Genomic DNA, 12,827 nt, shown 5'->3' with positions numbered 1-12,827 from the left:
GGCAGCAGCCTCTCTGAGTTAGTGATGGCTGTTTAACAGTCTGATGGCCTTGAGATAGAAGCTGTTTTTCAGTCTCTCGGTCCCTGCTTTGATGCACCTGTACTGACCTCGCCTTCTGGATGATAACGGGGTGAACAGGCAGTGGCTCGGGTGGTTGATGTCCTTGATGATCTTTTTGGCCTTCCTGTGACATCGGGTGCTGTAGGTGTCCTGGAGGGCAGGTAGTTTGCCCCCGTTGATGCGTTGTACAGACCTCATCACCCTCTGGAGAGCCGTGCGGTTGAGGATCAGTGAAGTGGAGATGTTGTTTCCTACCTTCACCACCTGGGGGCGGCCCGTCAGGAAGTCCAGGACCCAGTTGTACAGTGTGGGGTTGAGACCCAGGCCTCCAGCTTGATGATGCTCTTGGAGGGTACTATGGTGTTGAATGCTGAGCTATAGTCAATGAACAGCATTCTTACATAGGTATTCCTCGTGTCCAGATGGGATAGGGCAGTGTGCAATGTGATGGTGATTGTGGCGTCTGTGGACCTGTTGGGGCGGTATGCAAACTGAAGTGGGACTAGGGTGACCGGTAAGGTAAGATATGACATACGTCTCGTGTCTGAGCCGTTGAATGGCGACTCCACTTTGTCTCTGTACCGGCATTTCTCTTGTTTGATTGCCTTGCGGAGGGAATAACTACACTGTTTATATTCAAACATATTCCCAGACCTTTTTCCAGTGGATCGCGCTTTCAGTGGTTTCTGGTAAGGGTAGGTTTTAATCATCACTGTAGTATTAAACAGCAAAAAGACTCCGTATGTATCCCAAATAGCACCCCATTCCCTACATAGTGCACTACTATGGCACCCTATTCCCTACATAGTGCTCTACTTTTGACTAGAGCTCTATGGGCCCGAATAGGGTGTGCGATTTGGGACGTCCCCATTCTCTGACAGCAGCCCTATACAGGCAGGAGAGATCTCAGAGGCGCAGACACACAGGAGAGAAAGGTTTCTGAGTCAGCAACCGCTGCTTAGCCAAATGTGTTTCATTTCAAAGTATTTTGCTTAGTGTCATTCTGTTGACTTCACACCCCCCCTGACAAGCTGGAAACTGCAGAAAATAATAGTTGTTTTGCAAATAATTTGAATATCCTTGTGACTTTTGTGTTTAATCTATTTATATGCTTTTTTATTCAAATAAATAAGTATTTTTTACTAGTCAGCATGTTAGAGTTTTGTGTAACAGACATTGTGTAGGAACTAATTCTTACTTGAGATACAATAAGAGCTACATAAATCTCCATGTATGAATGATAAACCTTAATGAATCTCAAGTTAACATCGTGAGTGTGATGTTAAAATATCTTTCCTCCCCTCTTCCTTCTGCTGCTCCTCCCAGCCCAATACCAGGTGACAGTTAAGACCAATGAGGCGTCGAGGAGATGTCAGCTGACAGGAAGTTACCTCCTCTTGCCAGAACGAGACGCCATATTGCTCCAGGACATCCAGACTGGTGTGACCGTCTACTGCTGGCCTTACCACCTCCTACGACGCTTCGGACAGGTCAAGGTAAAGAGTGAGAGGTCAGGGTGAAAGGTCAGAGGTCAGATCCTCTACTGCTGGCCCTACGAAGCTTCGGACAGGTCAATGTAAAGGGTTAGAGGTCAGGGTGAAAGGTCAGAGGTCAGATTCTCTACTGCTGGCTCTACCAGCTTCTACGACGCTTTGGACAGGTCAAGGTTAAAGGTCAGGATTCCTAATTAGTTTATTCAGTGGTAATGTCCAGTAGATTTCAGCTAGAGTTGTGTTGTGTCTATCATAATCACCAGAGTTGTGTTGTGTCTATCATAATCACCAGAGTTATGTTGTGTCTATCATAATCAACAGAGTTGTGTTGTTGTCTTTTAATCATATCAACCAGAGGTTTATGTTGTGTCTATCATAATCCACGTCAGAGTTTGTGTTGTGTCTATCATATCACCAGAGTTATGTTGTGTCTATCATAATCACCAGAGTTGTGTCTATCATAATCACCAGAGTTGTGTTGTGTCTATCATAATCACCAGGATTTTGCGGCTGCAATTCTAACATTTTGCATGGCAATATGCAATGATTTAGTCCAATTTGTTACAAGAATGTGCTGTCGAGGGAAAGAGTTTGTTGCCCTGTGGCTTGACTGAACCATATTATGCAGTAAATGTGTGGTGATTGGTTAAAATTGTCATCCCTCTTTTTTTAGTGCGGTGATCGGTCAGTTTTCCTGCACTAATATTGTGATGATTTGACTGTTTTATGTGGTAATAATGCAGTGATTGGTCCATTCTGGAGGGACCGAGTAACCTTGTGTTGTGTGTGATTGACAGGGGGGCTTCAGCATCGAGGCGGGTCGTCGCTGTAGCTCGGGAGAGGGTCATTTCACCTTCCTGTCCACGCACGCTCCTCAGATCTACAAGGCCATGGAAGATGCTCTTACTCTGCACGGCGAGATGGACAATGAAGACACCAAGACCTCTATCCAGCCTCCTAGCAACTCATCCTCTCCACAACTTCCTCATTCTTCCCCCTCTGCTCACTCTCCACGTAACTCATCGTCTCCTCAACTTCCTCATTCTTCCCCCTCTGCTCACTCTCCACGTAACTCATCGTCTCCTCAACTTCCTCATTCTTCCCCCTCTACTCATCCTTCTTGTAATTCCCCCTCCTCTTCTCATCACCCTCCTATCAAACACAGAGTCCACACCCATACCCGCACTGAACTATCAGACAGACCCGCTGCACCTCCTCTACCAATGAGAAACAACCTCTTACCCAGCCCTCCAATCATATCTCCTGTTACTGAACAGGTTCCGGGGCCTGAGCCAATGGCTGACTCTGATTGTGGTCTGTATGCCACTATAGTGGACCACCTCCTCCCCAGAATGAAGCACCCGTCAGCCCCACTCAGGACGCAGCGCAGCCTGCATCTCTATGACGAGGAAGAGGAGGAAGAAGAGAGGTGCCACTCCCTGGATACTGTCAACCTGAACAAACTGGGGCTGGGTACAGGCTGGGGGTGGGGCTGGGCCTGGGAGAGGGGTCTCCTTATTACAACCTGAGAAGGGGTATTACTGGGAGGGCAGAGGAGGAGGAGGAGGAGGAGGAGAGAGAGAGGGAGAGTGTGGTGGGTAGCTCACAGTGTATCTATGCTTTAGTGAGCAAGCCCTCTGAGACCCAGCCACTGCCTCTGGCCTTGTCCCTGCCTCAACCCCAAACCCAGTCCCGTTCTATGCCAAACCTCTCCCGCCTGCAGACCCAGCTACAGGGGGAAGAGGAGATGGGCTCGGGGGGCCCCATCACCCCCAACCACGACCCTATCAGTTTTAAACAGAAGCTCTCTGACATCCTGGGTAAGGATCTGGCTAAGTTACAGCAGCCCCTACCAGCAGCCCCATCACCCCCAAACCAAGAGGCAGTGAATACTAATGTCTCCCGTTACTAAAAGACTATGACTGATATACCAGCTCTATCAGCTCTATCAGAACTAGATGACATGGGGGGGTGACTGTTATATCAGCTCTATCAGAACTAGATGACATGGGGAGGTGACTGGTATACCAGCTCTATCAGAACTAGATGACATGGGGGGGTGACTGTTAACCAGCTCTATCAGAACTAGATGACATGGGGAGGTGACTGGTATACCAGCTCTATCAGAACTAGATGACATGGGGAGGTGACTGTTATACCAGCTCTATCAGAACTAGATGACATGGGGAGGTGACTGTTATACCAGCTCTATCAGCTCTATCAGAACTAGATGACATGGGGGGGTGACTGTTTATATCAGCTCTATCAGAACTAGATGACATGGAGAGGTGACTGTTATACCAGCTCTATCAGAACTAAATGACATGGGGGGGGGTGACTGTTATACCAGCTCTATCAGCTCTATCAGAACTAGATGACATGGGGGGTGACTGTTTAATCAGCTCTATCAGAACTAGATGACATGGGGGGTGACTGTTATATCAGCTCTATCAGAACTAGATGACATGGGAGGTGACTGTTATACCAGCTCTATCAGCTCTATCAGAACTAGTTGACATGGGGGGGGGGGGGGGTGACTGTTATATCAGCTCTATCAGCTCTATCAGAACTAGATGATATGGGGGGGTGACTGTTATATCAGCTCTATCAGAACTAGATGACATGGGGCGGTGACTGTTATACCAGCTCTATCAGAACTAGATGACATGGGGGGGTGACTGTTATATCAGCTCTATCAGAACTAGATGACATGGGGAGGTGACTGTTATACCAGCTCTATCAGCTCTATCAGAACTAGATGACATGGGGGGGTGACTGTTATATCAGCTCTATCAGAACTAGATGACATGGGGAGGTGACTGGTATACCAGCTCTATCAGAACTAGATGACATGGGGGGTGACTGTTATACCAGCTCTATCAGAACTAGATGACATGGGGAGGTGACTGGTATACCAGCTCTATCAGAACTAGATGACATGGGGAGGTGACTGTTATACCAGCTCTATCAGAACTAGATGACATGGGGAGTGACTGTTATACCAGCTCTATCAGCTCTATCAGAACTAGATGACATGGGGGGGTGACTGTTATATCAGCTCTATCAGAACTAGATGACATGGAGAGGTGACTGTTATACCAGCTCTATCAGAACTAAATGACATGGGGGGGGGGGGTGACTGTTATACCAGCTCTATCAGCTCTATCAGAACTAGATGACATGGGGGGGTGACTGTTATTCAGCTCTATCAGAACTAGATGACATGGGGGGTGACTGTTATATCAGCTCTATCAGAACTAGATGACATGGGGAGGTGACTGTTATACCAGCTCTATCAGCTCTATCAGAACTAGTTGACATGGGGGGGGGGGGGGGTGACTGTTATATCAGCTCTATCAGCTCTATCAGAACTAGATGATATGGGGGGGTGACTGTTATATCAGCTCTATCAGAACTAGATGACATGGGGCGGTGACTGTTATACCAGCTCTATCAGAACTAGATGACATGGGGGGTGACTGTTATATCAGCTCTATCAGAACTAGATGACATGGGGCGGTGACTGTTATACAGCTCTATCAGCTCTATCAGAACTAGATGACATGGGGGGTGACTGTTATATCAGCTCTATCAGAACTAGATGACATGGGAGGTGACTGTTATACCAGCTCTATCAGCTCTATCAGAACTAGATGACATGGGGGGGTGACTGTTATATCAGCTCTATCAGAACTAGATGACATGGGGGGGGGGGGGGGGGTGACTGTTATACCAGCTCTATCAGCTCTATCAGAACTAGATGACATGGGGGGGTGACTGTTTAATCAGCTCTATCAGAACTAGATGACATGGAGAGGTGACTGTTATACCAGCTCTATCAGAACTAAATGACATGGGGGGGGGGGGTGACTGTTTACCAGCTCTATCAGCTCTATCAGAACTAGATGACATGGGGGGGTGACTGTTATATCAGCTCTATCAGAACTAGATGACATGGGGGGTGACTGTTATATCAGCTCTATCAGAACTAGATGACATGGGGGGTGACTGTTATATCAGCTCTATCAGAACTAGATGACATGGGAGGTGACTGTTATACCAGCTCTATCAGCTCTATCAGAACTAGTTGACATGGGGGGGGGGGTGACTGTTATATCAGCTCTATCAGCTCTATCAGAACTAGATGACATGGGGGGGTGACTGTTATATCAGCTCTATCAGAACTAGATGACATGGGGGGGGGGGTGACTGTTATATCAGCTCTATCAGCTCTATCAGAACTAGATGACATGGGGGGTGACTGTTATATCAGCTCTATCAGAAACTAGATGACATGGGGGGTGACTGTTATACCAGCTCTATCAGAACTAGTGACATGGGGAGGTGACTGTTATACCAGCTCTATCAGCTCTATCAGAACTAGTTGACATGGGGGGGGGGGGGTGACTGTTATATCAGCTCTATCAGCTCTATCAGAACTAGATGACATGGGAGGGGTGACTGTTATACCAGCTCTATCAGCTCTATCAGAACTAGATGACATGGGGGGTGACTGTTATACCAGCTCTATCAGAACTAGATGACATGGGGAGGTGACTGTTATACCAGCTCTATCAGCTCTATCAGAACTAGATGACATGGGGGGTGACTGTTATACCAGCTCTATCAGAACTAGATGACATGGGGGGTGACTGTTATACCAGCTCTATCAGAACTAGATGACATGGGGGGTGACTGTTATACCAGCTCTATCAGCTCTATCAGAACTAGATACATGGGGAGGTGACTGTTATACCAGCTCTATCAGAACTAGATGACATGGGGAGGTGACTGTTATATCAGCTCTATCAAAACTAGATGACATGGGGGTGTACTGTTTACCAGCTCTATCAGAACTGATGACATGGGGGGGGTGACTGTATATCAGCTCTATCAGAACTAGATGACATGGGGGGGTGACTGTTATACCAGCTCTATCAGCTCTATCAGAACTAGATGACATGGGGAGGTGACTGTTTATATCAGCTCTATCAGAACTAGATAACATGGGGGGGTGACTGTTATACCAGCTCTATCAGAACTAGATAACATGGGGGGGTGACTGTTATACCAGCTCTATCAGAACTAGATAACATGGGGGGGGGGACTGTTATATCAGCTCTATCAAAACTAGATGACATGGGGGGGTGACTTTGGTGCCTGAAGACCTGCCAGTATTAAAAGTGTATTGTGTGCATTTATAAATTGCATTTATTTCAGCATTTAGCCTAGAAATCCCCCCAACCTCTCTACACCCCCTGGTCCCAGTGAAGCCAAAATACGGTGGCTGTAATTATCACTCCTCGGACTCTAACCCTACCTAATCTCGTCTACCCAGAACAATATCATGTAAGTTATATAGTCTGTCCACAAGACATGCTATGAGAGGAGACCAACCAGCGCTATTCAAAACAATAGGATTCAATCAAAAGTGTTGTGTGCATTTGTAAATTTCATTTTTATTTCAACATTTACATATTACGGATGTATCTCTTGCATTAAATAAAAATATATTGAAACAACATATTGAGTTGACTAAAAGAAGGTTATACATTGATTTCCCATGCCAATAAAGTCCTTTGATTATACGGTGTTGAAGCTGTTGAAATTAAATCAGAGTGAATTATTCTGGAAAATTTAGAAGAAAAAAAACATTCTAAATATTTATCTACCAAATAAAAAAACATTTTTTTTCCCCCATCAAAAACTATTCTTGGAAGAAAACAAATAATAATACATTAATATCAAAGTATTTTTATTTATTTTTTATTTATTATTATTAGATATGCATGCAATCAAACCGTGAAACCAAATGTTCCAGATGTATTTAATCAATAAAGTGCAAGGAAGGAAAGAAAGCCCCCATGAGAAGTCATATTATCAGGCCTTGTTTAAATACATAATGAAGTCTTCATTATCACACAGTAGGCTAGGTCTTTTAATTTTACAGTGTTGATATCTAATAAATAAATATGGTATGATGAAACATCCCTACCTATGAGTAAAAGATGTTTGAAAATACACATTTTCAACGTCTTCAACGTCTTGGGCTCACTGGGATATTCGTGTTCGTGTCTAAATGTAGGCGACACTACCGTTTTAATCTAACCCAGAACGTTATTCAACTTTTCAAGATGAGCTACAAGCAGAGTTTTGGAGAACATTCCATTTCAATTCCAGTCAATTCGGGAAAGTAAACCAAATTCTGATGCCAATGTTTCCCATTGGCAAGCTTTGGAGAGAATTGGAATTTCAGTGTACTTCCTGAATTTTAAATGGAATTGACCGCAACCCTGGTGTCCATTTATAATAAATAAATATGGCATGATGAGACAAGTGTTCTAGTCTAAATGTAGCCGAGAGTAGGCCTGGACTACCGTCTCAATCTAAACCACAATATCATTCAACATTTCAAGGTGGGCTACGTGGCTCTATTTTGGTGTCCGTTATTGTCTTCTAAAACACAGACAGTTTATATAAAATATTAAACAATCCGTATGAAAACCTCGACTAAAACAGTTCCTGTTGTCACGTTCAGACTCTAAATTGTCACCGTCTACCGGCCTGTCCGTCCTCAAAATCACTGTAATGCGACGACTCTCCATCACTCCCGTTAGAAGTGTTAGACACCCTCTTATTCCCCGATTCTAGATCAGATTTAGGCGCAGACAGAATGATGAGGTGACCGACGGGACCATTGTTCTCCTGTTCTCCGACCAGTCTCTTGTTCTGTGGCTGCGGTGAGGGGGAGTCCTGCAGGGTGTTGCTGATCCCAGTCGTCCCGCCGCCACCCCGCAAGGGCTCTGGAGAGAGAGACCCCAGAAGGTTTCTCCTAGCGGGGATGAGGTGGTCTATGTCTGGTGAGGCGCATCCACTCCGTGACCCTCCCCGACCCTCTGGCTTCACCACCCCGGTGAGCAGCCCCGAAAGTTCCTGGATGTAGATCTGAGCCATCTGGAGAGTATCGTACTTGGACAATTTATTATTGTCGGACGGGATCACGCTCCGCAACGTGTCAAACGCCTTGTTCAGCCCGTGCATCCTCCGTCTCTCCCGGGCGTTAGCCGCGACTCGCCGGTGTTTCTGCGGGCCCGGGTGGTGGCCCTGCTGCTTACCGTTTCCTCCCTCTCCTTGGTCCCCGGGTACTGTGTCCAGGTCCATTTCTATCGTGACACCACTGTCCGTTAGTTTACTCACCGACATGAGTTTCTCCAGTGAGATATCCATGGAGCCGCTGTGCGCGTAATGGCCCGTATCTCTGGGTGAGTATAGAGACTGTCCTCCTGGAGATGTTACCCTGGTTCTGGATGCGAGAGGCTCCCGTTTAGACTGTTCCATCAGGGGGAAGTCCTCGCCTGTGTAGTCTGGCCAGCCGGACAGTTCTGTTTTAGCTGTCATAAAGGCTACAGACATCCACGACTTGGTTGGAGAGGTATGGTGAGTTATTTAGCTCTTTCTTAGATAACCAATATTTGGAAAGCACTGGAACGTGTCTTGAATATTCAGCTTGTAAGAGTCGGTTGAAGAGTTAGGAGTTTCAGAGAGGGGGAAAAAAAGTGAACTTAAAAATATAACAAAATCCACCAAAACCAGGTTTGGACAACGCTGCAAATGTATCTATTTCAATGACCAAGGACGGCGCTAACAGTTGACTCACTTGTGAACAATCTCCTGGTTGTCACCTCTGGATCCTGGCCGATCCTTCAGTACTACATCCCCCTCCACCAACCCCGCCCTAGGAGGTACACAGGGTTGGATGGAACAGCCAATGGCGTGGGTTGCCTCTTCCCAACAAAAGAAAACAATTGGGTCAATCGTAACTTTTTTCTTCCTGTAAATATTGTAACTCAACGCTGATGTTGTTGACATTTTGGCTTCACTTGTCATCCGATGTAATCTATTATTCTAAAGACGTTTCGTTTATGTGTTGGGAGAAAATAGTTGTATTTTTCATTACATTTTTTTAAATAGTTTGTTTTCAACGAATTAACTCTCATGACTAGAGGTTGTTTGCGTTTATTCGATTCCAGAAAATATTGGGGGGACTTTTAGGTCTGGTGAAAAATAAACAAATGATTTATGTTTATCGAATACACATTTTTCTAAACGCTACTTTTTGTTGTCTTGTCAGTTTCACCAATAAACAGATTAATTATTTATATGAATAGTACAACCAATACACTCCGTAACTCCGTGAGGGTGGAGTACTCGCCTTGTCATCTCCCCGTACTTCATATGAATATTGATCTTCCTCTAGTTTGTGTTGCTGCCAACATCAGTTAAAAACTTACCCACATCCTTTAACAATATAATTTAGCGCAGATAAGCAACGGAATTGGCTCGGGAGAAGCAGACTCATAGCAGGACAACTGGCATACATGGCAGAGTAATATATGTTGTAGTTTGTTCTCAAATAAACAGTAAAAATTGACAATCTCTGTGGATTATTTGCGGTAATAAAAGTGGCCAGGTGGTAGGCAGGGAGATGGACACACCTGTCTCCGTCACTGCCCGGATCACTGATAACAGATATGTCTCCATACAGGGCTGGTAGGTATAACCACAGCTATGAATCATTTAGTAGTTATAGGAGCCCAAATAGAGAAAACAAGCATAACGTCTACTGGCTTGGGCTTTGGTGACAATAGGGAAAGTACGGAAATGTACGCACTCACTACTTACTGTTAGTCGCTCTGGATAAAAGCTAATAAAAATCACTGATGATGATGGGTGGTGAGAAGGCACAGTGATGCCGAAACGTTGGCGGGTTCCGCAAATAAATTACAGGACTTTGTATATAGAGTGTCCCCGACTCACTTTATTTATTTACATAGGTAATATTTTATTCTCCGTCAGTCACTCCTCTACATATAATATTTTCTCTGGTGTGCGCCAGCTCATGTTTTAATAATAATAATAATTATGACAAAATAATGAATTTATTATCAGAATTTATTTAACCAAAAATGGTGATTGACGATGAGGAAGATCACAATCGCCATCTTCATCTCCTCATGTAGCCTAGCCTATTATGGCCATGCCCATGTCAATTAAAACCATCATATCCGCCATCGCCGCTGTCTGATCCAGTACTCTATTCTACTTTATTTCAGTATACATACATTCAACAGTGGCACATAGAACAGTCACGCGGTTCGTGGCTTCTTAAACCAACCTCATAACATCTAATAGCGGCGCTTTGAGTGAAGTGAAAACCTCCTCACTCAGTCTACCTATCAGCTGGTGTCCCTTGGCTCTCACTCTCTCTCTCTCTCAATTTAATTTAATCAATTCAAAGGGATTTTATTGGCATTGGAAACGTGTTTACATTGCCAAAGCAAGTGAAATTAACAACAAAAGTGAGAACACACAAAAAAACATCAACAATCTCTTCGCTCTCATCTCTCCCCCCCTCTCTCTGCCTCCGTTTCTCTCGCTCTCTCACGCTCCTCTCTCTCTGTCACATAGCCAGACGTACAGTCCCCCATCTCCCATCTGCTGCCTCGCATGGAGAGTCTAACTTTCACACTGTTTAGTTTTGTTACGAGATACTAATCAGTCATTAGAATAGCAGCAGCCGTTTCATCAACAGCCCCGTCTGACGGAAGACTCCTTTAGAAAGACACGAGGCATCAGAGGCCCTGAGAGTTGCTGACTGGGTAATGTGATTGATGATGACTGCGTCTACTGTGTCCTCCATAAAACGCTAAGTGATAAGGTGGAATAGGCTACTGTGGAGCCCGTCCTCCCCAATTAAGGTGCCACCAACCTCCTCTGGTGGATACTGCATCAAGCAAACAAACACAACCAAAAAACACATAAAACATATAGCCAAGGCCTCGCAGTCTAATAGGTTATAAAATATCTACAGTTGAAGTCGGAAGTTTACACTTAGGTTGGAGTCATTAAAACTCGTTTTTCAACCAATCCACACATTTCTTGCTAACAAACTATAGTTTTGGCAAGTCGATTAGGTCATCTACTTTGTGCATGATACAAGTCATTTCTCCAACAATTGTTTACAGACAGATTATTTCACTTATAATTCACTGTATCACAATTCCAGTGGGTCAGAAGTTTACATACACTAAGTTGACTGTGTCTTTAAACAGCTTGGAAAATTCCAGAAAATGATGTCATGGCTTTAGAAGCTTCTGATAGGCTAATTGACATAATTTTTGTCAATTGGAGGTGTACCTGTATTTCAAGGCCTACCTTCAAACTCAGTGCCTCTTTGCTTAACATCATGGGAAAATCAAAAGAAATCAGCCAAGACCTCAGAAAAAAATTGTAGACCTCTACAAGTCTGGTTCATCCTTGGGACTAATTTCCAAACACTTGAAGGTACCACGTTCATCTGTACAAACAATAGTACGCAAGTATAAACACCATGGGACCACGCAGCCGTCATACCACTCAGAAAGGAGACGCGTTCTGTCTCCTAGAGATGAACGTACTTTGGTGTGAAAAGTGCAAATCAATCCCAGAACAAGAGCAAAGGACCTTGTGAAGATGCTGGAGGAAACAGGTACAAAAGTATCTATATCCACAGTAAAACGAGTCCTATATCGACATAACCTGAAAGGCCGCTCAGCAAAGAAGAAGCCACTGCTCCAAAACCGCCATAAAAAAAACAGACTACAGTTTGCAACTTCACATGGGGACAAAGATTGTAGCAATGAAGTGCTTTGAAAGGTTGGTAATGGCTCACATCAACACCATTATCCCAGAAACCATAGACCCACTCCAACTTGCACACCGCCCTAACAGATCCACAGATGATGCAATCTCAATCGCATTCCACACTGCCCTTTCACACCTGGACAAAAGGAACACCTATGTGAGAATGATATTCATTGACTACAGCTCAGCCTCTCTACTGTATATAGCCTCTCTACTGTATATAGCCTCGCTACTGTATGTAGCCTCTCTACTGTATATAGCCTCTCTACTGTATATAGCCTCGCTACTGTATGTAGCCTCTCTACTGTATATAGCCTCTCTACTGTATGTAGCCTCTCTACTGTATATAGCCTCGCTACTGTATGTAGCCTCTCTACTGTATATAGCCTCTCTACTGTATATAGCCTCTCTACTGTATATAGCCTCTTCTAACTGTATAATAGCTCTCGTAACTGTATATAGGCCTCTCTACTGTATATAGCCTCTCTACTGTATATATATGCCTCGCTACTGTATATAGCCTCTCTACTGTATATAGCTCTCTACTGTATATAGCCTCGCTACTGTATATAGCCTCTCTACTGTATATAG

General features: G+C 44.6%; 1 protein-coding gene and 1 pseudogene across 1 annotated transcript; one reads left to right on the top strand and one right to left on the bottom strand.

Moving 5' to 3' along the window:
• The window catches only part of LOC112072612 (docking protein 3-like), a 34,541-nt pseudogene extending 30,745 nt beyond the window's left edge, over positions 1 to 3,796 (top strand).
• Positions 3,797 to 6,988: 3,192 nt separating this feature from the next.
• LOC112072615 (transcription factor Atoh1-like) lies at positions 6,989 to 9,194 on the bottom strand. Its single transcript, XM_024140000.2, has one exon. The coding sequence runs from the start codon at positions 8,964 to 8,966 to the stop codon at positions 8,103 to 8,105; it is 864 nt and encodes a 287-aa protein (XP_023995768.1). The 5' UTR covers positions 8,967 to 9,194; the 3' UTR covers positions 6,989 to 8,102.
• Positions 9,195 to 12,827: the final 3,633 nt, after the last annotated feature.

The sequence above is a fragment of the Salvelinus sp. IW2-2015 genome, unplaced genomic scaffold (genome assembly GCF_002910315.2).
Source record: "Salvelinus sp. IW2-2015 unplaced genomic scaffold, ASM291031v2 Un_scaffold1980, whole genome shotgun sequence".
NCBI classification, from domain to species: Eukaryota; Metazoa; Chordata; class Actinopteri; order Salmoniformes; family Salmonidae; genus Salvelinus; species Salvelinus sp. IW2-2015.
This window is presented reverse-complemented; position numbering and strand designations above follow the sequence as displayed.

Coding starts and splice junctions, on each gene's coding strand:
- LOC112072615 (XM_024140000.2), bottom strand. CDS start 8,966: ATGTCTGTAGCCTTTATGACAGCTAAAACAGAACTGTCCGGCTGGCCA.